General features: G+C 37.1%; 1 protein-coding gene across 2 annotated transcripts in view; it reads right to left on the bottom strand.

The window, feature by feature from the left end:
* Nucleotides 1-26,797, bottom strand: part of aff2 (AF4/FMR2 family, member 2) — a 246,342-nt gene that overhangs the window by 77,510 nt on the left and 142,035 nt on the right. For both annotated transcript variants that reach the window (XM_046850110.1, XM_046850112.1), the window contains exons 4-7: nucleotides 23,241-23,285; nucleotides 15,251-15,337; nucleotides 12,248-12,284; nucleotides 11,994-12,048 (exon numbers count right to left, since the gene is read on the bottom strand). In XM_046850110.1, the coding sequence (XP_046706066.1) occupies nucleotides 11,994-12,048; nucleotides 12,248-12,284; nucleotides 15,251-15,337; nucleotides 23,241-23,285 (224 nt within the window). The remainder of the gene's footprint in view (nucleotides 1-11,993; nucleotides 12,049-12,247; nucleotides 12,285-15,250; nucleotides 15,338-23,240; nucleotides 23,286-26,797) is intronic.

Here is a 26,797-nt window from a genome sequence, read left to right on the forward strand (position 1 = left end):
ATTTAATGGCTAATTGTGCCAGTGTTTACCACTCTGCTAAATTAACCTCTTAACCACAAGGACATGTCGAAAGTAGGAAGTTTATAGGTTCTAATACACAGAAAAATAAAGAGCCGGCTGGTTTATAGGATGATATGAAATGTATCTTCCTATAAACTAGAACAAAATAAATTCAAAAACAATAAGTAAATATGTTTTCCATCCATGATGATGACAATGTTTATGTTAGTGTTTTAGACATTACTATGGATGTAATTCAGATATATGAGTTTAAAAGAAATCTCCTTTCTGTGGTGTGAAGACAGTCATCTAAAGGTCGGGATATTCAACATGACATAGTTGTACTTGAAAAAGATCCCAAAAACATAAATATGACGAATACAGATTATAAATGGAGAGCAGCTTTATTTGTGTTGGATCCAAAGCCAAGAGAAATCACGACGCCGACGATGTAAAAGGCATAAGTGTTAACATCTGACTGGAGAAACCTGAGTTGCGTTCTTTTTTTTGTTTTTTTCCTGGCATCACTGAGGCATAGTTTCATTAGTGAAAGCTGATCTAAAATGCAAAGGAACTCAATTTGTTCTGGTGTGGATTCGCTTAATGCTTTCATCTTTTATTTATTTATTTCCTTTTTTTTCAAAATCGCTGAGAAAAAGAGAACGAGGGAACGTGCCAAAACGTGTGCAATAAGATGTTCATTCTACCATTCCCTCATTACATAACTTGGCATAATGACACAGTAACAGAATGAATATTTAAAACAAATGCACGTGTTTATTCGGCAGCTCTCTTCAAATCATTGGAGAGCATGTCTGTATGGGCATGAAATAAAGCTTACTGCAGGTTAGAATAAAAATAATAAAAAAAGAAATAAACTAGAAAATTCAAGCTAATATGCTCAAAAATCGGATTAATATTAAAATCAAATATTATTATAAACAATGAAAAAGCAAACAAAAAGCTCAACTCAAAAATAGACAAAACAACAAATCCAAAATGACAAAAAAAAGAAAAAAGTTGTCAAAGGACAAAACAGACAGACAAAAAAAAAAAAAACAGTAATACACATCCATACATAGTAAATCAACCAAACTTTAAAAAGGACAAAAAATTATAATACAAAATAATAAATACAAACAAAAAATCTATTAAATTATACACAATTAAACAAACTACAAAAACCACACACACACACACACACACACACACACACACACACACACACACACACACACACACACACACACATATACACATGCACAATAAAAACATTGGCTAAGGTAAAGAATTCTTTATGTTTACCAAAAGAAAAAAAAACCCACTAGAAAACATAAAAAAGAAATGGTAAAATTTTGAGCAAAAAAAATTCATTCATTCTCCATCATCATTGTGATTTGTGGTGGACCTGTAACTAACTCCAGAAACAGCAGTAGCAGTTTAGCTTAGAAGGCTGAAAAATCCATCACATGTGGACACACAAACAACCGTGCACACACACAGACCAGGGGGCAATTCAGCGTAGCCAATCCATTAACAGTCATGTTTTTGTAAGGTAGGAGTAAAACAGAAGACCAGAGGGAAACTACATGGACACAGAGTGAACATGTGAAACTCAGCACAGGGAAGAAACCTGAGCTCAGGATCGAACCCTCTGAGCCTCTGAGGCACCACTGCTACCTGCTGTGCTGCTGCCTCACCTCGATATAAACCAGAACAAGCTGCAAAACACTTGATGCGTGTGTACTCTACGCACATCGATATCACAACATTGTGTTTTCTTTCAGGCTCTGCTCTCACGTTCAACAAATTTATACGAGTTATTAATAATTTCTGTTAATTTTATTACATTTCATTTGTCCGTATTTCCTATAATATGTTTGTAAATTGTTACTGACACTTATTTGTTTAAATATATGACAATAAATCTCTCCTCTCTCTCTCTCTCTCTCTCTCTCTCTCTCTCTCTCTCTCTCTCTCTATATATATATATATATATATATATATATATATATATATATATATATATATATATATATATATATATATATATATATATATATATATATATATATATATATATATATATATATATATATATTGGATTTTGTTATTATTTAACCCCATTCTTGCTTATTATTTTATATATATATTTAACCTGAATTTTTTCCACTTCATACAATGTGAACCATATCATCATTGAGCTGACTCCATGATGGGAGCTGACAAAGGGTCATAGTCATGCAGAAACAGGTTTAGGTCTCCTGTCTGGAAGTTGATTCACATCAACTGGTGAAACACTGTAATGTTTACCAACTCTGTGAAGATTAGTCCACAAATTTATATGCCCCAGACTCCACCCTGGAGCATACAAATTTAAAAATCCTTCCAACTTCCCTTAGACTAAAGACGCTGCTCGAATGAGCATTGAAATGTTTTAGTGTGACCAAATATAAGTCTATGAAGTGACTCAACTTTCGGATACCTGCATTTACAGACACTTTGTTTCTCCTAGTGAATCGCAAAATTCATGCTTCCGCATCCAAACACATTCTGTACAATTATGTGTATTCAACTTTGTGGTAACTGTTTAGGGTTGAACCTCAGGGAAAAGTCAGGTGTTGAAATACTTTGTCCATATAATATATATGGGTAAGATGTATATGGTTTGGAGTGGAGAATCTTGGGTGTTCTGCTATAGAGCTCTGACCTCAACACCTTTGGGATGAATTACGACAATGACTGTACCTGACGTTCCTAATGCCCCTTTGGCTGAACCTTTACAAATCTCCACACGCACACAATCAAAAATCTAGTAGAACATCTTCCCAAAAGAGTGTAGGTAAATTATAAAAAACTTCTGCCCACTTTCATCTGTATTGTTGTGTCATCTTTCATAATGGATTTTGAACTGTATATTGGTCTGGGTATCTCTCGGAGGCATCTTAGCATCCGCTGTTCATTACTGCTGCCCGACGTCCTGTAGTGAAGGCCCACGGCAAGCCATTTAGCCGATGAACGCCACAGTGCCTGCCTGCTAGCCACTGATATAAGCACGGCTTAAACAGCGGGAAATGAAGACTGAGAGACATGTGAGAAGCGGCACTGATTCAGTTCACAGTTCTGTCACAAGAGTCTTGTATTTTAATCTCTAAAAGGTTTTTTTCCCTGTTGATGCAGAAATTATTACAAGGATGACGTTATAGAGATACATAAAGTGTACAGCTACTTGAGCATTTGGCTTTAGGAACCATTGGTGTCATTGCCAATATTCCTCTCAGTGCTCATCCCACGAGGCAGCTCGTGTTGTTTCAATAAGCCAGAATTCCTGTCTATCGCGAGTGTGTTGCTCGTCAACGATGCTTCTCACCTCTGCTGTGAATATGTCTGCCCTCAAAGCTTCAAATAAACAGCCTCCTGTTTTCCCTCAACGTAGCTATTATCGTTAGCAACAGTTGCGTCACAGAGCCATGCTGCCATTTCTAGCTGCCCTGTGGGGCTTTCTCCCTGCTGTCTGATTGTCTCTCGTGGAGCTATTTGCTAACAACAGGCTCGACAGTTCGGCTTTAGGGTTAAGAAAATGCTAATTATTTTTGTTGTAAACTTTAGACAAAAAACATCAACTTTTGAATAACATTACCTGAAGAGTTTTATCTTTCTAATATCTTTATATTATTCTGTTTCAGGATTCTGAGGAAAAAGTCGAGCTAGTAATGTGCATTTTAAAACCAAGAGCTATGTAAATACAGCGCAGCGCTTTAGCATAACTCCCGCTTACGTCTGTTCAACTCGCTTTCCTGAAGCGAGAGAACGGAGTTGAGCAAAAGATCCCTGGAGGTGCAAGGGTTTGCGGGTAACCACACAGTAGACGCCTGTTACCGTTGCGCTCTGGGTCGCTGTGCTCCTGCTGGGATTTCACTAAGAGAAGGGAATATTTGGAGGGAATATTTATTCCAACAAATACGAGAGAGCGTCCCGGAGCGTCGTCTCGGCTCGGGTTGGTGGTGTTGTAAAATAACATGCTATCTCGCTATGTTGAGTTTAAGAATGGCGTGTTATGGAAGTCGTTTAAAAAAAAAACCTTGAGCTCTCTTTCTTTACGTGACGCGAGAAGTCGTGTGGCTTTCGGCTTTACTGCGCCTTCACCTCGTTTTTGAAAGTGGGAAACAGTTAACGAGGCGTGTGTGAGGTACGGGAAGGCCGAGTCGCCTCATGCTGACTCATGCTTCCTTCCTTCCCCGGTGATCTCTTAGGGAAGTGGAAGGAAACAGAGTGAGGCTTTAAATAAGCACCCAAGCCTGGCCTCATCGTGTCAATCACAGGCAGGAACATGGAAATGCACTTGGACTCACGCGGTGATAAACAAACACACAGTGTTTTTTTTTTTTTGTTTCAGACAGGCGTCTCTCTCTCTCTCTCTCTCTCTCTCATTCTCTCGATCTCTCTCTCTCTCTCGCCTTCTCTCTATCTCTCTCTCTGTCTAGCCGGTGGTGCCCTGAGATTAGCTCTGCTCCAGATCTGTCAACACTACACTCATCTGGAGAGCAACTCAAGAGATACAACACACTTCTAATGTCTCTGCCACTCACAAGCTTAATATAAAGTACAAACACACACGGCAGGTCAAAACTCTGCAAAGGTGTGAGAATGAAAATAGATTTAATTGGTTCTTACGTTGAAATCTCAAAGTGCCACTACGGTACTAATGAGTTTAGTTTCTGGAACGTTACTCAATTGTACATCAACTGTAGCTGTAGTATATACAGTGTACAGAATACGTTATATGGTGATTACTGTCGAGTTCCGGCGCCTGTCAAAAGTTTGGAGACACCTAGTCTTTCATGGATTTGAGATACATGCATGTTCCTTTTGTTCATATGCAACAAAACTAAATAAAAGCCCAGAATCAAGAAAGTTCTTTGGAAAGATGAGTTCAAATCGGACATTTTTCCCTCCTACAGAAGAGCTTATGTAAGATTGAAAACAGGAGAGAAAGTAGCTTAACTGTTTGGGGTTATTTTTTATAGCAGGGAATGTTGGAGTTCGGTATTCCAGGTGAAAGGAATCCTGAACCAACATGGCTACCATTCCATACTTCAACTGTCCATAGTTTTATCTTAGTCAATAATAGTAGGTTTTGAATACAATACATGTAGCTATCAGGTCTCTTTCCATTCAAAGCTCAAGTTCCACTTCACAAGTTTCCGGATATATTTAGAGAACATGCTAACTAAGTATATGCATGTAGGGGAAATGTAGGCCAATGCTTCACCGTACAACAAGACAATGAACCAAAGCATACGTCCAAGCATTGTAAGCATTATTTAGAGGGCAAACAGTCGTCTGGAGTGTTATCTATCATGAAATTACCTGCCCAGTCAATGCACCTAAATCCTATTGTTCTGCTCTGGGAGGAACTGGATCGCAATGTCAGAAAGAAATCTCCAAGAAGAACAAACTGCCAGCAGTTTCGAAAAGAATCACATATTGCTGGGAAAGTCAGGTGTCCCAATAGTTTTGTCCATATAGTGTAGTACTTAAAAAGTATTAAAATACTTAGAGTAATGAAGAAGAAACACTTCCTTGTTGTCCACCGCTGTGTTTTAGAACAGATGTAATCAGTTTTCGTCCACTTCTGAATCAATACCTGTATCCAAATGTGTTACTGTGTGCAATACAATTAGTTCAGATGTTAAGGCTCTGAAGAAATTCAAGCCCTTGAAGAAATTCAAGCCCTGGTATCTCCAAGCTGCCACTATTAGGGCCCTTGAGCAAGGCCCTTAACTCTCTGTGATGAAGATGCACTGATCCTGCGCTCTGACCCCAACTTCCTAACATCGCTTGGATTCGCTGTGCTCTAAAGTACATGTGACAAGTATAATAGACCTCTCGTTCTTCCTTTTGTGAAAAGGAGGGACAAAACTGTGTGAGGAATGATATTTAAGCATTTTATTTATTAAAATCTATATAAGCACAGGTGCACATGCACATTTGCTACGCAGTATGCAAGATCATGGCTGGCACCCCATTCTTCCCCTCCAAAAAAAGAGGGGTAAATATAAGATTGAATACACTACATGCAATAGCACACCCAATATACTGCATACCCCATTTTCGAACCTCTGGTGTTGGAGTATGGTGGGATGGGATGACAATTTGGTTGCGAATCCATGTGAAATACTGTTTTTTTTTATTATTATTATTTTTCTAAAACACAATGTTCACTGTTACACAGTGGATAAAGTATTTTATACTTTTATAGACAGTATAGGAAAGTACATATGTATATCTGTACATTTTAGCTGCTCTTATTGCAGTCTTGGATGGAAACCAAAATAGAAGGAAGTGAAATACAGGGAAACAGAGGACACGTTTTGTACAGATGTCCCTGAACCACCCTTTCCCATTCTCAATCCATCCTTCAGCCCAGGGACATTTAATTAAGAAGTCCATGATGAACGCTGACTTCAGAAACTTCATCCACCATCACACTACCTCCGTCCACTTGATTATTTAGATTTACTCTCAGCCATTTCTGGTTTCAGGGTCTGTTCAAGTGTCACATTTAGATCCTGCGTTAATGTTCAGGATAGGGGAAAAGAAATAATAAAAGAAAGCTTGCCCACAGTCTCAATCCTTCCCTCCCTCTTTCCCTCCTCCTCCTCATCTTGTCTTCCAGGGTTTAGTTGTCTGAATTTATCTACACAACCGAGGCGACGTCAGTGCTTTTTTGAGATCCCTGCCTAACAAGGATAAAACGAGCACTTTGCTGTGTTGCGAATGCAAATTTATGGCAGGGCAGGACGGAGACGCAAACGTCTCTCTGGAAAAAAAATCGTGTGAGAGAAGCTCCTTATGATAAATATATTTGTCGGAATAAAAGACAAGCTTTGGGTTTCGACGCAAACCGCCGCCGAACATCAATCTTTTTTAAGTGAATCTGATTCAAGGGAAGGCGGCAAGTCTGAGCCCCCCTCACACTTTTCTTTTTTTCTGCTCAAATGGATGTTTTCCCTCGTGATGTTGCCTGTAATCTTACTTTTTAAAGCGCATGGCTTGTTATTCGGTTATTATACGTGTGGCTGTTGGCATAAAAAAACCCTTTTGGATGTAGCTGAATTTTGGAAAACATCCCAAAAGATCTACATTTTTTTTCCCAGCCTAAAACATACTTTGACGGCTGTTTTTTAATACACTCACACACACGTATATGTACTTTACCAAAACAGCGTGAACATGTTTTTATTTCGTCTACTTTCCGACTCCGCCTTGGCGTCTGCCTGCAAGAATATTGTTTAACAAACAGTGGAGGAAAAACAGCCACTCGGCCTAAATATGTCTACAATTCTGCTTGCTAAGTGTCATTATTATCAAAAATCACAATATCTTTTCTGATGAGGTTTTTTTTTTTGATAATTCCCTGCTATACCAACACTACCTTAAGCCTAATCAATGCGCCTGGACCATCATATCATCATCAAAACAAAAAATAAGGGTTACACACTGATGTACGACGAATGGGGAAACAAGTGTATATATATATATATATATATATATATATATATATATATATATATATATATATATATATATATATATATATATATATATTAATGTGGGATATATAATCCCACATTAATCCAGAACAAGAATCTACATTAATTTATAACTATATAATTGTAACAAACTCCTTACATTATTCCTGCTAACATATTACATAGCACATATTACAATTATATAGTTATACATTATTTCTAGTACCACAAATCAGCAGAAGATCTTGTGATTCTGACAGGCACTGTTGTCCTCACCATCCCTCAGTCAGGGAGAACGGCAAAATGGTCTGAGTGGGACTAATGTCAGTTTTGAAGTGAATTACAGTGTTGATCACCGGTACTTTGCGACGAGCTTGCGAAAGAGTCGATCCGCTGAGGAAAAAAGTGTCATTTTATGACTTCCCAACACGGTAAACTTCAAATTAATGTCACTGCGCCCTCTGCCTAATGGGCGATTGTTGCTCAAGAGAGACGGATTGAAGCGTTAAAGGTTTATATGGCAGCGTGTCAGAATGCACCGCTTTTAGCCTTAAAGTGTCTGTGAGACACTTGGAGGGAAATGACTCAGTTGAAGAATGAGAGACACCACCAATTATCTAATGGAGTCAAGGGAAGTGTGTGGCCATGTCCTTCCAACAGCTTCGATCATCTAGATATGGTTAAGATCATGGAGTGATGATGATGATGATGTTTTCAGGCATCCTGTATGTGTGTATGTGTGCTATAAGAGCGCTAATGTATGCAATTCTAGAAGCTACATCTCAATTGTTTCAGAATGTGTTGTAATTCAACAATAGATCTCTTGGAACTGACTTAATTTTATGCATCTTTAAATGGCTCATAAACTGTGGTCTAAATCGTATCCCAAGAACATCTAGTGCTAGTGTTCATATTCCATGTAAAAAACACTGATCACATGATCTATAAACATTCGTCAGACTCTGTTAATAAAAATTGTTTTTCAGTGTTTAAATATATATTATTCTGGATTTTTTATTTTATTTATTTTTTATTTATTATGAATTTCTTATTTTATGTTGTTAGCTTTTGTAGCTCATGTGTGCGCTACATCCTAATTGCATGAATAATGCTACATATAATTTTTTTTTTTACAATTTTCTTTTCTACATTTATATGTAGCACTATTCATTCAATTACGATGTGTGTGTATGTGTGTGTGTGTGTGTGTGTGTGTGTGTGTGTGTGTGTGTGTGTGTGTGTGTATATATATACAGTATATAAAGAAAATGTAATTCGTTACTTTACTTAAGTAGCTTTTTCAAGTATCTGTATTTTTTCTCAAATATTTCCATTTGTGCGGAAACTTACTTTAGCTTCACTTCATACCAATTCAAATATTTTACTTTTTACTAAACTACATGTTGTGAAATTTTTATTTGAGTGGATAAAAAACATAACTGCATCAACTTCAGCAACACCCCAATCACGGTAGAGCACGTGCTCTGTTTTGAAAACTGCAATTGCAATTCTAGATGTTCTGTATTAAAATCTACTTTGTGAGGTGAAGGGGATGAGCTGAGCAGCTCTGATCAATGTGGAGGTGGAGCCATAAAAAATTATTCTATCATGCTAGACAAATGTTATATTTCAGACCTTTATAAATCTAAATAGGAATGTTTTGTTGGTTTTTATCAAAGTGCTGCAGTGTTGCACTACTTTCTGCTCATCTTGTGTTTCTAAGACTGAAAGAAAATCTCCCACCTTGACCTAAAGTCTAATATTGTGCTCAGATAAAGCTCGTATTGACAGAAATGCTCTTTCCCTGAGGTGGCCTCGTTCTAAATATTTTGACTGGTTAAATCATTTAAGACTTCCCTCTAATAACTGGTAAGCAATTGAGGAGAACAAAAGCCAAAGTCATCTTGACTTCAGTGGGCAAAAGCAAGCGAGCGCAAGCACAGCGGCGGAAACGAATCAAACAGATGTTGATGAAAAACCCCTTTGGCCTTCGAATAAAGGCGTGCGTTTCCCAGGCTGCGGCCGGATCAGTAGATAACTGGCTCTTTTCAGCTGGCTTTCGGCTGCTAACAATGTGCCGTTCTTCTTTATTGTTGCCTGTCCTGAACCTTTAACCCACGTGCCTTCATGAGAAAATATCTCTTTTAGTGAGCTGATAGACACATTAAGCTGTGATTCAATTCATCTGGATCTGTCACTTCTGCTTAGCCACTCAGATTGCAGCTCATGCTCGCTCGGGCTGTGTGTTAGCGCGCGGACTTTCGGGCAGCACGTAGAATTAGATGTCAAATCTGCCAGTTACTATTTCGCTCTAGCTTTCTTTGAACACGGCCGCACTTACTTAGGAAGAGTGCATACGGCGAACACTTTTAGTTTCATTAACGGTTTCCCGGAACGTGGCCAAGAAATACTGAGAATCAAAAGGAAGAAAAGACGGCGCCTGCTTCATTTTTCTCCGTAATAATTTCAATAATGGATTATCGTGATTCACACCGAAGTCTGTGTCATTCTGTTTTTCTGAAAAAATCTGTAAATTTGCATATCTAGACCTTTATAAAACGGAAATTAAATGCTATGCTAGTTATGCATACTGACAACCTTCTGGAATGTTCTTCCATAATGCACTTTTGTCTTTGGGTTCTGTCAATGTTACCACAAGGCAACACTACATGGGCAAAGCGTTGTGGACCCCAGAAGAATCTATGAGCTTTTTGAACAACTCATTCCACATTTAGACCCCATTTGCAGTTATAATAACCTCCACGCTTCTGGGTAGATGTTCCACTAGATTTTGGAGTGTGCTTGTGAAAATTCACAAGTAAAACGTTCTGATTCATCCTAAAGTTGTCCAGGTCAGAAGTTTATAGCAGGCCACTCAAGATGTTTCACTCCAACCCATATAAACCACATCTTCATGGAGCTGGATTTTTGCACCGAAGCACTATCATGATGGAACAGGTTTGGGTCTCCAAGTTCAAGTGAAGGCAGAATGTAATGCAACCGCATCCAAAGAAGTCTTATATTCCAGCATTCCAACATACGGCTGGAAAATTCAGGTGTCCAAATACTTTTGTCCATACAGTGTATGTGAATTATAGGTCCATTATATGGCACTATATGTGTACATGCATTATTGCTGACAAATGATTAATGAAATATTTGAAGAAGAATTGAAAGTGTGATGACTTGTGAAATGACTTAAAATTCATTACACTTGAGTCTGTATTCAAAATCTAGAATCTGAGTCGAAAGGTTTCATCAAGACTTAGGGAAAGTTCCCTGTATTTATAATCAGGAAACACACATATCTGAAAAAGTTGTTTTCGGTTTACACAAATCAACTGCATTTCTTGCATAATGCTAAGAGAGTCAGACTTTTCTTGAGTAGAAGATTCCAAGCCAAGACTTAGACCATAAAAAAAAAAAAATCAGGAGATAGACTCAAAAATTAGATGATGCTTTCAGACAATCACAAGACAGAAAACCCCCTCCTGGGGGGCAAAAATGAAATTTTTGAAAAAAATTGTGTAGATAAACTAGCTTACTATGAAATAATGTTTTCCCTCAATTTGCAAAAATGTTTAAAGAAATTACATAAAGAAAATTTACTTTTGCTCCATTAAATTCTGTAAAAAGTTATAAACTCTATAACTCTAGTCTATATAAGTGAATTTTCCTGTTTCTAGATTTTCCACAAACACATTTAATGCCTGCAAAAGTAAACGAGCAAACGGAGGCTCAGGAATGCATTGGTGTCCTTCCCAATTTCTGACCAGTGATTTGTTTATAAGACAATAAAAATTGTAATATTTATGAATTTTTTTCTGTTGTTTCGGATTCTTAATATTTACATAAAAATGTGTAAAATTTATGTAATTATGGAATAATTACGATATTGTGGCCTTTTTTTAAACAACCAATAGGAGTCAGGTAATATATTGCCAATATATAGCTGCATGAATATAGGTTATAATTCTAAAATATATCAGCGCAAATGTAGTAGCTTTAATATTCATAAGGTCAGGAAAGTGTCATAATTATTTCATCTCTATAGAAATACCGGTTTGTGACAAATGTTTGAACGTTCAAATATTCGTACATGTTCAAAGCTGGCGCGTTTTTGTTTACCGATTACGCAAAATCGTTTGAAGTCAAATTCGAATTTAAAGAGTAGTATTGGATGACATGCATATTACTAAAGCACACTGTTCTACAGGTTGATAAGCTTTTCATTGCATTTCAGTGTTGGTGAAAGCGCAACTGGAGGTATAGCACGCTGTCTATCAGCGCACTTCACAGCAAAGTCAACACAGGGGTTAAAGTTGATTCATCTCTTTCATTTTTCACTCTTAGGTAAATATGGGGACTTGTCTTTACACACACATAACACACACACATTCCACTTCCCCTGTGTCCCCATGGCACGTTTCTCAAATAATTAATCAAATGATTACTCACGACTTCTGTGGCACCGGCTTGGTCGAGGGCTTGTTACCAGGAACGTTGCAGCGCTCTGCCAAAAGAAAGCACACAGAAATGTTAGAGCTTGGTTTGTTTTTTTTTTTTTTGCTTAAGCGCCGGCCGAGAGCTTGCAGCCTGGCATCGGGCACAGCTTTAGCCTTTTCATTTCTGAGCCATTAGCGCTCATTTTGTGACACGACTGATGTCAGTTTTATACGTGATGTAGATGTGGATGAAGGGTTTCTACTCACTTTGTCCAATGTACGCTGGTGTAACGTGTTGGGGGTCCTGATCGTGGGAGATAGATAAATAGATAAAGAGAGAGAGAGAGAGAGAGAGAGAGAGAGAGAGAGAGAGAGAGAGAGACTGATTATGACCTTATGGCCCAAAGTTACGAACTCAATGTTTCACACAGCTGTATAGAGCCACAATTCCGACTGATTGCTTTAATTGCTTTTACACAAATACAATTAGAAGCGTTACACAAATCACACGCTGCCGGTGGTGTGATGACTACGTGGGCAGCGCCATTACGCCAGGATTTATAGAGTTGAGCTTTATTATTAGTTCGACTTATGCCAATCAGACCATGTTCTTTTGCAAGGCAAATAACATGGACTTGAGCACTGCCAATGAAGCATCATGGGATTTGAATTGATCTTGAGAACACACAAGCTCACACACTGTATATGACATCCTAAAGACAGGAGCGAAATTGTGACACTTTGCAGCACAATGATTCGTTTTTAATGGCCTCATTATCTCATGCGAATGGATTTCTCTCACAGGTACATTTTTTTATTTCGAAATCTGCCGACTATTAGCAATATTCTAACAGTCTGTCGAATGCTTATTAAACCAATGATATAATAATGATCTTGTATATAAAGCTTGGTTCCATCTGTTTTCTTATAAGCTGCTCTTATAAGTAAAGAATAAACCACTTCAGAGCATGCTGTACTGGGAAAATAAACAATGACAAGGCAGTTTGATGCTATTACCACCACCAGTGTTACTATTCTATTATAATAGCATATGCTAAAAGGTTTTATTTCACTCACACCACAGAAATTAAGCAACAGATAAATTTTTCAATGTCATACTTTTTATCCATTAATAAATCTATTGAATATATAAAGTATGTTAGTTGTTCTTACATGATATAGGCAATAAATTGCCATTTCTTCATGTAGTATTTATCGCTCACTAGCGATTTATTTAAAACATTTTTTTTTTACATTTGACTGTTTTAATGTCTCTTTAACAAATATTGTTTTATTTGTTAGAAAAAAAATTGAGGAATATTTTCTTTTATCATGTGTAGCATCCACCATGTGCATTTATATGAAATAGCTGTTGCTATAGAAACAGTATCCTATAACAAAGAATGTATCAATTGGAAACCTAGAAGAAATATATCAAATATAAAGAAAATTTAATATGAAGAATATATAAAGAAAACACCTCCGTCTGACCAATCAGATTTGAAAGTTTCCTGAGATTATATAGCAGACATTATTATAAGTCTTAAAGGTATACCTTTAATAAAAATCCATCTGTATCTACAGTACACATTTAATTCACATTCTGCCTCTACACATCTATCGTTAGCAGGCGGACACTGCCTGGACAGTGTACAGGACATAAACGCTACTGGCTCTATTCCAGTCAGGCTCGGGAAACGCTCCACGTGCCGATAGATTGAACTGTGATGATGTCAATGCGAAAGTGAAGCCAGGAGATGTTCTCAGTGGAGAAGCCCTGCCAAACCACAGCACCTTAGCCAATACTTCTGTCAGATCATCCCATTGACGCCACTCTCACCCCCGAGCCCCTGGCAATGTCTCTGGACGCTTGTCAGATGACATCATAAAATAAAGAGAGACTGGCGGTAGTTATGACAACAGCCAAAAGTTCAAATGAAATAAAAAAAAATATAAAAAAAAATTCCCAAACACTTCATGTGTAAGGAAAAGGAAACTGTCTTAATAATGCATATTTTTATGAGTGTGTATTCTGGAGAGCTTAAAAAGTAAAAAAATTACATTTCAGTCCAATTGGAGAGAAGCCACCAAGAGGCACCATTTTTCTGGGCAGCAATTTATAAGCTCCTGAGATACAAACACTGTCCAAATTGGATGGCAGCTGGCCTTTGGGGTACTTAATTTTTAACTAATTTCAGCTTAGAATTGAATGTATACTTTCTGAAATCCTTTAGTGAAACATTTTACAATTTGTCTCGCTAATAGGGGAGCGATTTACAGAGCAAATCATTATACAAAATATGAACAAACTTATTGGGACATTTCACTTTTCCAGCCATATGCGTCTCTTCCCCAAACTGTTACTATCATATTTGAGGCAAACAATTGATGTTATTTCCCATTAATCTTTGAAAATTATTGAAAATTCTAATCTTAAAAAGGATGATTATAAGACATACTTTACATAGAATGACATACAAATCTGACTATCAATTTTATTCGATAATTTTATTATATACTTTATTTGAAACTGTAATGAAAAATATTGTAATTATATCTAAAACTGTACACCATGTTGGAACTAGAAATGTTTAAAAATTTTACTAGAGATTTTTCCACTAGAAAATTCATACTTAAATTCAGAAAAATCAAGATTTTTTGGGATGGGGAAAAAGATCACCAACAAGCAGCGTTTTGAGTAAGTGATGTACAAGGAACCCGATGTTGAATCTGAAGGTTCTGCCAAAAGCACTGAATTGCAATTTATTTTCTAGAAGTTTCATATAAAATTTAAAAAATTTGCCCTCAAAATTCAATCCATAGACAATATAATACAATTTCAATCTGATGTAATTCATCTACAGAAGGTGTACAATTCACATTTAGACATGTGAAATCAAGCTTGCCGTGACAAGTCTCTCATTTTATATATTTAGGCCTACTAAAAGTCAAGTGAAAACAGTTAGACATTTTTAAACTTCTAAATGTACTTTAATTGTATAATTGAAAATAAATGTTCATAGCTTGTATGCAGCAGTAAATATGAAGTTAAACAAAAGTTCCAAAATATATTTTGAGTAACACTTCATATTTTTTATTTAACTTTTATACTTTTAAAAGTGTTTGGGGAAAAAACATTCTTAGTAATTAAAAATAAACTTTTTTAACATAAAAAAATGTATATGAAATAGAGTTTTGTGTGTGAGTGAGTGTGTGTGTGTGTGTGTGTGTGTGTGTGTGTGTGTGTGTGTGTGTGTGTGTGTATGTCACCTTGTTGGGAATTGGAAACTTGGTCTGTTCCGCTTTGCCTGGTGTGTGTATGGCAGTGAGGGGTGGAGGCCAAGAATGGGTCATTTCCTGTAAGGCAACAATGTACACACAGGTTAACTTGCTTAATTACTCTCTCTCTCACACACACACACACACACACACACACACACACTGTTTGCATATGCTAAATATCAACATCAGCATGAAATACCTACAAAGATGGAGGCAGAAGAATTTTATAATTACTGCTGCTCATAAGCAAACAAAAACTCATCCATATTCATGCGTGAAAAAAAAAAGCATTGCGTGTAATCAGCTCCTTGAGCTCCTGTGTAATTGTACGTGGCACGTTTCTCGCTCGTCTTTCATGTGGCCTTTTTGATCGATTCCAGACTCTGTGTGAACACGTGCAAATGTTCGTTCGTGTGTGTGTGTGTGTGTGTGTGTGTGTGTGTGTGTGTGTGTGTGTGTGTGGATGTATATGTGTGTCCAGGTTTATGCTCTAAAACAGCAACAAAGAAAAGCTTGTGTGTTTATGCATTTGCATGTCTACCGAATTAGTCTTATATTAGTGAATGTGCATGTGTGCCTTTTACTGTGTATATCTGTGTGTGTGTGTGTGTGTGTGTGTGTGTGTGTGTGTGTGTGTGTGTGTAGTGTGTGGGGTTTGTAGGTGAGTGTAGCAGCCCTCGGGTTAAGCTTTTAGATCACACATTTTCCTCTACTATCCTCCATGCAGGTATATATACACACACACACACACACACACACACACACACACACACACACACACACACACACAGGGATGTTTCTCCCTATATTGTCATTAATTGTAGTGGAATTGGTAAATGCAATAGAATTAAAAGTAGTAGTATTACGATGAATAGAAGGAGGAGGAGGAGGAGGAAGGAAGCTCTAGTAGTAACAGAAGTAGCAGCGATATTTGTAGTGGTTGTGGAATAGTAGTAGTAGCAATAGAAGTCGTAGTATTATCAGAAATAAAAAAGTAGTAGTAGTTTTAATGATAATGTAGTAGAAGTAGCTGTAAAAGTATTAGTTATAGTTATAGTAATAGTACTAGTTGTAGTAGAAGCAGCAATAGTGGTACTATTAGAAATAGTAGTAGTAGTAGTAGCAGAAATAATAGCAATACTAGTAGTAAAAAAGAGCAGTACTGGTAATAAAAGTACTAGAAGTAATAGTAGTGCTAATATTAAAAATTGCAACAATTGTAATAATAGAAATAGAAAAATTGTTAAAGGACAGACAATAAGAGTAAAAAAGGTAGTAGCAGTACTGTAAAAGCAGTAGTAGAAGTGGTGAAAGTAATAGTATTAATAGTAGAAACAGAAATAGGAGTAGTAGTTAAGTAGCAGTAATAGTAGGAACGGAAATAGTGGTAGTAATATTAGTACTAGTAGTAACAGAAAAAGTAGTAGTAGAGGTAGAGGAAGTAGCAGGAATAGTAGAAGCAGCTGCAGTAGTAGTGGTCGGGTAGTATTAGTAGTAGTAAAATTAGTAGAATTAGTAATAGCAGTAGTAGTACTATTACTAGTAGTAACTGAAATCATAGTATTAGAAGTAGTAACAGAAATAGTGATAGTAGAAGTTAGGGGGTAGTAGCAGTAATAGTAGTAGCTGTAGCAGTTGTAGTACTATTACGAGTAGAAACATGTATAGGTAGTAGTAGAAGTAGTGGTAGCAGCAGTAATAGTAGTAGTAACAGTAGTAGAAGTAACACCTAAGTAGTAATATTACTAATAATAACAGAAGCAGCCTTAAATTTTAGAAATAGAAATAAGAGTAGTAATAGTAAAAAGCAACCGTATGTTTGTGTACAAATCTTCAGAAAATAGAAAATATTACATTTGCTGTAACTCTGATGGGACATCCAGTGTGTGTCAGGTATGTCTATATTGGGTGTGCTGGGAAGCTGAGTGGTTAAGGACTCGCACCAGACCCTGCTTTCTGATCATGGACTTCCTTATGCGTGAGATGGAGCAGACTCGACCTCAATGAGCTTCTTTACTACTGTATAAATAATCATGTCTGGTATAGATTGCTGAGAAGAAAGCGCACGTGTGTTGATGTTGATTTGCAAGTGTGTGTGTGTGCGTAAGTTGCTCATGTGCTGACCAACAGAATAGCTGCAGATTCATCATATCGGGCAGTAAGGTTCCAGCGCCGGTAGCATTATCCACGGCTTTTATGAAAGGTAATGCTTCATCGCTTGCATTAACGCCGAGGTGGCAGTACGGAAGACCTGGCACCTCATTTATCTCGGACTGTCTCCGTGACTCACACTGATCAGGCCAGAGGGGAAGAGGACAAAATAACATTTAGAAAGAATCCAAATGTGTGAAGAGACTGTATCATAAACACATGGCAATAAACTGGGCTCTCAACGTGGCCCTTTTGGAAAATATTAGAAAAGCGATCGGGCTGAAAGGATTCGGAGCGTCAGGGTGAGATGGGAATTCGATTAAAGTTTGGGTGTGAAAATGTTTATATAAAGAAATATATGACATTTGATTGTTCCAACATTAAGGTTTTGTAGTAAGTAGCTTCTTATTAAGCATTTATGGAAAGTTTCTATTTTATTTCCAAAGTTTTTTGTTCTTGTTTATTTAATTAACTTCAAGAGAAAAAAACGTAGGTATTTTTACTCAAGTACAAAATGTCAAAGGAGGGATTTTACTTTAACTGGAATAACAGACAAAAGTATTATGGCACCTGGATTTCCAGCCATATGTGGCACATGATTGTATAAAATGTATAGAAGGTTACGGGAGCATGAGTCTCCCTGCACTTGAACTAGGAGACCCAAAGCTGGTTATATGGGTTGGAGTGGAAGATCTTGACCTCATCCCAATTCACCTTTACAATGAATGTAAACACTCCAGATCTCCTCACCTCACCTCACCTCACCTCGCCTCACCTCACCTACATCAGTACTTGACTTTACTAATAACCTTATGGCTGAATGAGCACAAATCTTCACAAAATCTATTAAAGCATCTTCCCAGAAGAGTGAAGGTTATTTAAACAGGAATAAATGTTAAATGGACGTCCAAAAAAAAAAAAACAACAGATGTTATGGTCAGATGTTAAAAAACTTTGGTCCATATAGAGTATGTGATTAGTACTTTTTCTATAGGATTTGTACAATAGGGTCTGTACAATAGGGTTAAAAAAAGAAAAGAAAAGGACAGAAAAGAAAAGGAAAGAAAAGAAAAGGAAAATCTCTATGTACGGCTACAAGTCGTTTTTATTCTTTGAAATATTTTGCACAGGTTTTTGTATAAATGGGTGAAGTAGGGGGTTGGTCCAGATGTAAACTGCTCATGGATTAATGCAGTCTGACGCACTTCATACATGCTGAGAGTTAAACAGTGCATCACAAATGCCTGTGTGTGCGCGTGTGTGTGTGTGTGTGTGTGTGTGTGTGTGTGTGTGTGTGTGTAGCAGCAGACGATACATGAATCTTCAGGGCATTTATAAAAAAGCAGATACACACACAACCCGAAACACTCCAGCTAAACACCTCACACACACACACACACACACACACACACACACACACACACACACACTAAAAAGTCAAATCTTTCCACTTTTTCCACAATGGCGCATGTGATCATCGTTATGATAACTAGTATTTATTTACAGTAACATTTTGTTTTAAGAATTTATGCAGGTTAATTAAAGTCTTATTATTTGTTCGAAGAAGCCTTTTTAATCATTTAATGCAACATTACTGGAAATCTCTTCTATAAAAATGTTTTATTAATTGCACTATTAGAGTTATTATTATAGAGTCATTATTGTGCTGTAGATGCAGAGTCATGGAAAATGGAAGAAATTTCATTGGAAAATGGAATGCAACACAAATATTAATTACTTTCGGCCTAAATTGTGTTTTTTTTAAGATATTTCAAGGACATTCGGTGACACCCAGATGAGGATTCGTTCCTTTTTGAGTCTGGTTTCTCTCAAGGTTTCTTCCTCATACCTTTTCAGGGATAATGTGCATTCTTAAAACTGCTATACAAATAAATTGAATTGAATTAAGTAGAATTGTGAAAAAAACATAAGGATTTTGACATAATCTGAAAATTTTACAACACATACCAGTTACAAAAAATAAAAAATAAAAATAGCTTCATCAACATCCCTGTGAATAAACTATTACTATAAAAACAATAGCAAACACACCATAGCTACTGTATGTCTACACTGATCTGGATAAATAAAAAAAACGACGATTTTGTCGAAAAAACGTCCACACTTTTCGTTTTGAATCGTTTACTGGAAGTTGCTCATCCACACTGAAACGTCTGTAAGAGCTCACATCCCTGTACTGCACGGGCAAAACGTAAGACGCTTCGAGCTGCGTCATTTCCGCCTGCTGTTTGTTTACTTTACGGCTTTTAGAAATGTCGGCAATGAAAAAGAATTTCATCGTTTTCGAAAGCCTCCACAATGAGATGTAAAAACAGGGTTTTCATATTGATCCACTTTGGAGAGCGTTTTCAAAAATTCACGTTTTCATTGACAAAAGGCCAAATAAAAAAAAAAATCCGTTTTCAAACGAAAACATATTAGTCTGGACATGTCCTTTATATGTCTCATATACATGAAGCACACAAAAACTCTCGCCAATCCCAGCTTGTTAGGAATTTGGAGTCTTAATACATCAACCCTTGATAAGGGTAAGGGCCTTGCTCAAGGGCCCAACTGTGGAGCTTGAACTGCAAATTTCCGATCAGCAAGTGGGAAATCCTAATGGTGAAGGTTAGTGGTTAAGGCATTAGACTTTAGATCCAAAGGTCAAATTACAGCCACACCAAGCTGCTTCTCCTGGGCATAATTGGAAGTCTCTCTGGATAAATTCTGTCAAATGCCGTAATTGTGAATGCAAATGTAAAACTGTATGTTCAAACTGTGGTGTCGTTTCATCAAATTAAAGCACACGCTCCAACTGATCAAGAAAAGCTGTGGCTCAGAGTTGACTTTGGACATCTGATCAAAAGGTCATGAGTTTGAATCCCAGCTCCACCAAGCTCCATCGCTCTGGGCCCCTCTTTTTTCAATCCAACTTCCTAACAGGCTGATATGGGAAATGTAACGTAAATAACTCAATCACATCTGATCATTAAAACAAAAGAAGAGGGAGGCGGAGCTTTGCACAGTTCCACACACTCCTCACCCTGACTGAACCTGATCCCAGCAATGGATTTGTGTAGAATTGCTTCAAATTGCATAAAAAAAGCAGCGAAGCTGCAGCAGTTCGAAAAATCTAACCACCGAGTCTTTGGGTACAATAACAAAGATTATTTGGATTCACAGTCTTGCTGTGTGAGAGGAGTGAGATTAAATAGTGTGTGTGTGTGATTGTGTGTGTTTGGATCAGTGTGTCTGGCTTCGAGGGCCACGCTCTGCCGCTCTTATCTTGATTCATTTACAAATCAAAGATAAAAAAAAAGATGCCTGGGCCTCTACTGTAGCTCAAACGTAGCTCGAGCACTTGTGTGTGTGTGTGTGTGTGTGGGGGGTTTTCTCCTAATATACATATTGTTAGACTAAAATACTCCTGTAATGTTCCTAATCATACTGTAGGACATGATGAGGCAAAAAAATGATGCCTGATCAAAGCAAAACAGACGAGCGCGGGATGTTATCCATAACGCAGATTACCAAAAGGCTGCTCTTAGTTATATTGTTCCTGTTCAATTACATATTACATGCAAAAACATAAACTTATATTTCAAACAAGCACACAAGAAGCCAGATTTATTTCTTGTATTATTTACATCCAGGCGTTATTTGCAGGATGCAGGTTTTTTTTTTAGCGAAATCCTCAGTTCGTACTGAATAATCTCGGTGCCTTTGTTTTTCCTTTTGTTTACTCGTGTTTCTGTGCGTAAGATACAATCTTGTTCCTTTCTCTGTGTTGAGGTGATAGCAATCTATAAACATTTGGAGCCGTGATAAACTCGGCCCCGAGGGCTGGAGCGCTCACGAGCACAAGGCTGAAAGAAAATGTCAGAGCCGAGGTGAGAAAAGCAGATCAGACCTCTTTCATCTGCTCCATTTTTAAAGCACCGGTAACCAGTGCAGTGCAGAGCCTTCAGATAGGCTTCAGAGTCTTGTGTGTTAAAGAGGTGAGGCTTTTACACATTAATACTCCGGTCCAGCTGCAAATCACTGTACATCTGGATTACTGTTATCGCATCACCTCACACGCTTTCATTCATTCTTTCCTCTCATTCATTCAAGTGTAACATTATTCTTTTTTTCATGAGTTCATATTCAGCTCATTTTCCCCTTTACAGATTAATTTTTAATTAATTAATTGTTTCTTTCTTTCTTTCTTTCTTTCTTTCTTTCTTTCTTTCTTTCTTTCTTTCTTTCTTTCTTTCTTTCTTTCTTTCCTTCTTCGTCCTTGTTTGTTTGATAGTTTTTCTTATTTTTAATTATTTATTTAGTTTGTTTGTTTCTTACTGTTTGTTTGTTTGTTTGTTTCTTTCTTTCTTTCTTTCTTTCTTTTTCTTTCTTTCTTTTGTAATTCTGTTTGTTTGTCGCTTTCTTTCTATAAATAGTACTTGTATGTTCATATTTTTGTCTTTCTGTAGTTTGTTTGTTTGTTTGTGTGTTTGTTTGTTTGTGTGTTTGTTTCTTTGTTTGTTTGTTTGTTTTTTTTTCTTTCTTTCTTATGTCCTTGTTTGTTTGATTGGTTTTTATTTCTTTTAATTATTTATTTATTTAGTTTGTTTCTTACTGTTTGTTTGTTTGTTTGTTTGTTTGTTTCTTTCTTTCTTTCTTTCTTTTTCTTTCTTTCTTTCTTCTTTCTTTCTTTCCATTGTTTCGACATTCTCCCCATGTATTTACAGTAAAGATAAATATCATCAGATTTATATACACATTATGTTTAAATCGTTTATTCATGTTAATTACTTGCACGGATTTAATATAAATTTACGAGTTAATAGAATAATGCAGGTGGCGCTGTAGTGGCTAATCTACGTTACGAGAATATCATTACAGGACATTAATGGGGTCGTTATTTTTCCATTTAGTTGTCATTTGGTCATTTTCAGCTCTTTGTGAGCTTTGCCTTGTCTGGAGTTTTGAGATTGTGGTTGAATGTAAATCAGTCGTGCCATTTATCAGCATGCACAAGTGAGTGAGGAAAAAAAAAGAAATGCTTTTAAATGAGATGGGGAATTTAGTTTTGTCTTCGTTAGCCTTTGTTAAACTGAAGTAAAATGGCATGGATCTTGTTCTTGCTAAGAGGACCTGCACCTTCAGAGAGTTAGGAATCTCTGTTTAAAAGCTTATGGATTTAAATCCAAAAGCAGACTTGTATACAATTACCTGCAAAATAAAGAACTGTAAACTAATGCACCTGCTGTGCATCTCTACTAACTGACATTGACTTAAATGTTTCCCCGGCTTAACAGCTTCTTCGCCATGAATCCATCAGATTAGCACTTTTCTCAAATCAAGGATTTCTTCTGAAACCATTCAGCGATTTTCTCCTATAAAGAAAGCTTTAGCTGTTTGATATCACGAGCGCCCGAAGCTGGCGTCTCTCTCGGCATCACTGACGCAGTGCAATGTGAACGTGAGTCATATCTGAGTCACGGCCCGGCTCTGCAAGCTCTCTGACTGACAGACGCACTCCAGGTTGCCTGGGAAACACTGCTTAACAGAACAGGACGTAAACTAAAGACAGTGAAAAAAACCCCATAGTAACTCGATCCCGGGATAAACGGATCTTCAGAGCTGCATTCCGATTGACGACATCGCTAACGAAACTAAATAAGCATTTACTAAAAAGCAGAAGAAAAGAGAATTCCTACTGCAAAAGTGATAGTTATTCTTCTGTGTGTTCTGTATTAATACGGATTATACGCTTTTATTGCTAGAGACATCATTGTGTCACCGTGGCTAATAGAGAGAAGTGCAGGTGCAATTATTCACTTACCCGCAAAATCTCCTCCACACAGCTGGAGTCGTTGGGCAGACTGACCTATACGAGGGCAAAAACAAAAAGAAAAATCTCATTAAAATGGTAAAAATGCTCAAGGATTTGCAGAATACAGAGAAAATACAAGAATATTACAGTTTTTCTCACAGTGGAGCGTTTCTCAGATCAGAAATGAAATTCTCAAAACTACTTCCTCTACATCATGGAGTCTCCTTGCTTTACACAAATTTGCGAATGCTTTGGGGCATTCATTCAACTGATTGTGTACAATTGTCGGCTGTTTCTTACATTATCGGTTGCTAACGTCGTGTTGATCAAAACCTATTAGACTGGTTCTCACTTGAATAGCCTTAACCCCCAAAACATCTCAGCATCAACTCATTGCACAAGTCATTGAATGCAAAACGGTTAAACCAGATGTCTTCACGTGTTAAGCTTCAATTTCTATTCAACTTTTTTCTGTCTTGAATTAATGAATTGTGCAGATGAATCTTGAATGGCGCTAATGAAGGCGAGTGAACGGCATCAGATCAACCGATCTTCAACTAGTTCTCTAAAACAGGTCAAATCTCATGGCGACAGACAGAGCAAAACACAGAATTACAATTTCTGAAAATAACTAGAAAATGGAAAAAAAAAAACAGTAGTACAGTACAGTAGAAGTGTGAATCCTGTCCAGTCTCTTGCAATCAATTTCCCACATATCGTAATGTGTACATTTGCGCTTCGATTTTCAATCGTTGCAATCCACGTGTCGTCATACCGACAACGTTTTAACGTTTTGACGATCTTTTTTGGTAACAATGACAAAAGGACTTGTCATTTTCATGGCAATGAGATGACACAAACACTTACTTTTGAGAGAGAAACTCAGAATTTTGAGAAAAGTACCTAAGCCAATGTGTTGTGCTGTTTGTAATGAAATGCATTTACTGGTTTGCACAAGTTATGTATTATTTGAGAAAGCAACTAAGAAAAAAACGATTACAAATCATATTACATATAAATTCCCATGTAGTACTGTATATACACTATATGGATAAAAGTATTGGGACACCTGACCTTTTCTTGCCATATGTGGTTTTTCTCCAAACCGTAACCACTAAGTTGGAAGCACATAATTGTAAAGGATGTCTTTGGATGCGGTATAATAAAATGTCGCTTTTGCTTGAACTAGGAAACCCAAACCTGTTCCAGCATGACAATGTTTCTGTGCACAAAGCGAGCTCTATGAAGATATGCTTTACTGTACATAGTTTGGAGTGGAAGCTCTTGAGTGACCTCCTATAGATCTCTGATCTCAACCCTATTAAACAACTTTGGGATGAATCGGAACCATTGTGGCTGAATTTTCACATGCACACTCCAAAATCTAGTAGAACATCTCCCCAGGATTATAATGGAATTGGGACTGAATGTGGAAAGTGATGCTTATAAAGCGCATACCATACTTATGACCAGGTGTCCGAAAAATTTTGGCAAAGTGGTGTATATGTCATTGAAAATGTAGCCCTCATTTGCCATAGTAATTTCCTCCACTCGTCTGGAACACGTTTAGGGTTTGCTAGTTTAAGTAAATGGAAAGTAATGTCATACCACTGTATCCAAAACTTCCTACTGTATACAATTGTGTGTCTCCAACTCTGTGGGAACAGTTTTTCAAAAGAACCACATATGAAATCTGAGAATGTCTGGAAAGCTGGAATTATGTGTCCTGCCTCTTCTTAGGTATGTACTCTCATTTAATTGAAAGAAATCCTTTTTATTTCAAGACAGATCAGGCTGAAATTAGGCCAGTGTAATTTTTTTTTTACCTTTATGGTTTGTGCATTGCACACAGGCATGCTGGGAGCTAGATAATCACCAGCTTGCATCATCCCATCATAAGGGAGAGAACTGTCAGCGAGTATACATGTTGCAATAACTCACCAACACTTTTAAACAAGCCGAGAAAAATAGTAATTAAACACAGAGAAGTGTCCAGTTGAGTAATTGTGCGCAGGTGGTTGCGCATCAGGGACCTGACTATTGCTTAATAACGGTCGATTCGATACGCTCAGAGCGTTTCTTTTCTTTTTTAGTTATTTTATGTGAATTTCAGCCATATCACTGCACTGGTGAAATATTGGCAAATAATTATTTGGAGAAGACCCCCTTCTTCGCTCCTGCTTCCTTTTTTTTGTGCACAATTTAGTGCGATCGAGAGCACTTGAGTTGAGCAGAGCTGCTGCAGAGAGACACTCGGCTCTAGTGTGGCTGGATGATGACATCAGTGCACTCGTAGCGTCGAAGGAAGACGGCATTTGCTCTAAAAGTCAAATAGCCTGAGGGGGAAACTGTCCAGTCAGTCCAGCTGCCATGAAACACTGGGAGAAAAAAAATCCCACCTTCAGCTGAGGAGTTCCTCAGTTCCTTTATGGCTGTTCATTTATTGCTAGTGCTTTTCACTTAACTTCATCTCTGATTTATTAATAAAGCTTTGTTATAACAGAACCCATGATTTGAAAACAAATGTTTAAATGTTTTGAAAAGCCATATGAGAACGTCCGTTATGATTCACAAGACATTTTTCCCTGAAGAGGCCAAAACCAATTTGAAGAGTCCTGATTAATGCAAACAGGGCAAGTGTATCTATCTATCTATCTATCTATCTATCTATCTATCTATCTATCTATCTATCTATCTATCTATCTATCTATCTATCTATCTATCTATCTATCTATCTATCTATCTATCTATCTATCTATGAGCTATCTATCAGTTACCTATCAGCTATCTATCTGTCTATCTGGCTGTCTGTCTGTGTTTTAGATGCTAGTTAATGATAACCACCTAGCATAATATATAGCTTAGCATCTTATTTTAACTTTTAACAGTTTATTTTGCTTGGTATTAGCAAGAGCTGTTATCAGTAGCTCAATTCCCATTATAATTAAGGGACTAATTAGGCCAGAGGTCCCCAACCGCCAGGGCGTGGAAAAGTTAGAAGAACGTTTTAGGGGGGAAAATGTCTATAGATATGACACTGAATTATTTATTGTGCGTTTCACCCTTAAAGACAATCTCTACTATTCAAATTTACATACGCCGCAATTGCAGAACGCATCATTTCCACATATTAACAGGTTCAGCTAATTATTAGCATGTGCAATTAAACAGCCATCCCGTTTCTTTTAGTTGATGGGATAAAAAGACCAAGCAATGGTAATAAGGGAGACAGAGAAAGACGAGAAAAAGGGAGAAAAAGAAGTATCTTTTATGTAAATATCAAAAATGTGATTTTGTCTCTATGGGCAGATCACATGATCCAAAACCCATTTGGATAATATGTGGAGAGACATATAAAGAGCTAAAGAGTCAATAAAAGCCCTCAAAATTGCTTGTCATTGTAAAACTACGCTTTCTGCAATAAGAGACAAACTGTTGGATTATTTTTAGACAGACAGACAGAAAGACAGACAGACAGACAGACAGACAGACAGACAGACAGACAGACAGACAGATAGATAGATAGATAGATAGATAGATAGATAGATAGATAGATAGATAGACAG

This window comes from Silurus meridionalis, chromosome 5 (assembly GCF_014805685.1).
Source record: "Silurus meridionalis isolate SWU-2019-XX chromosome 5, ASM1480568v1, whole genome shotgun sequence".
In the NCBI taxonomy this organism is placed as follows: Eukaryota; Metazoa; Chordata; class Actinopteri; order Siluriformes; family Siluridae; genus Silurus; species Silurus meridionalis.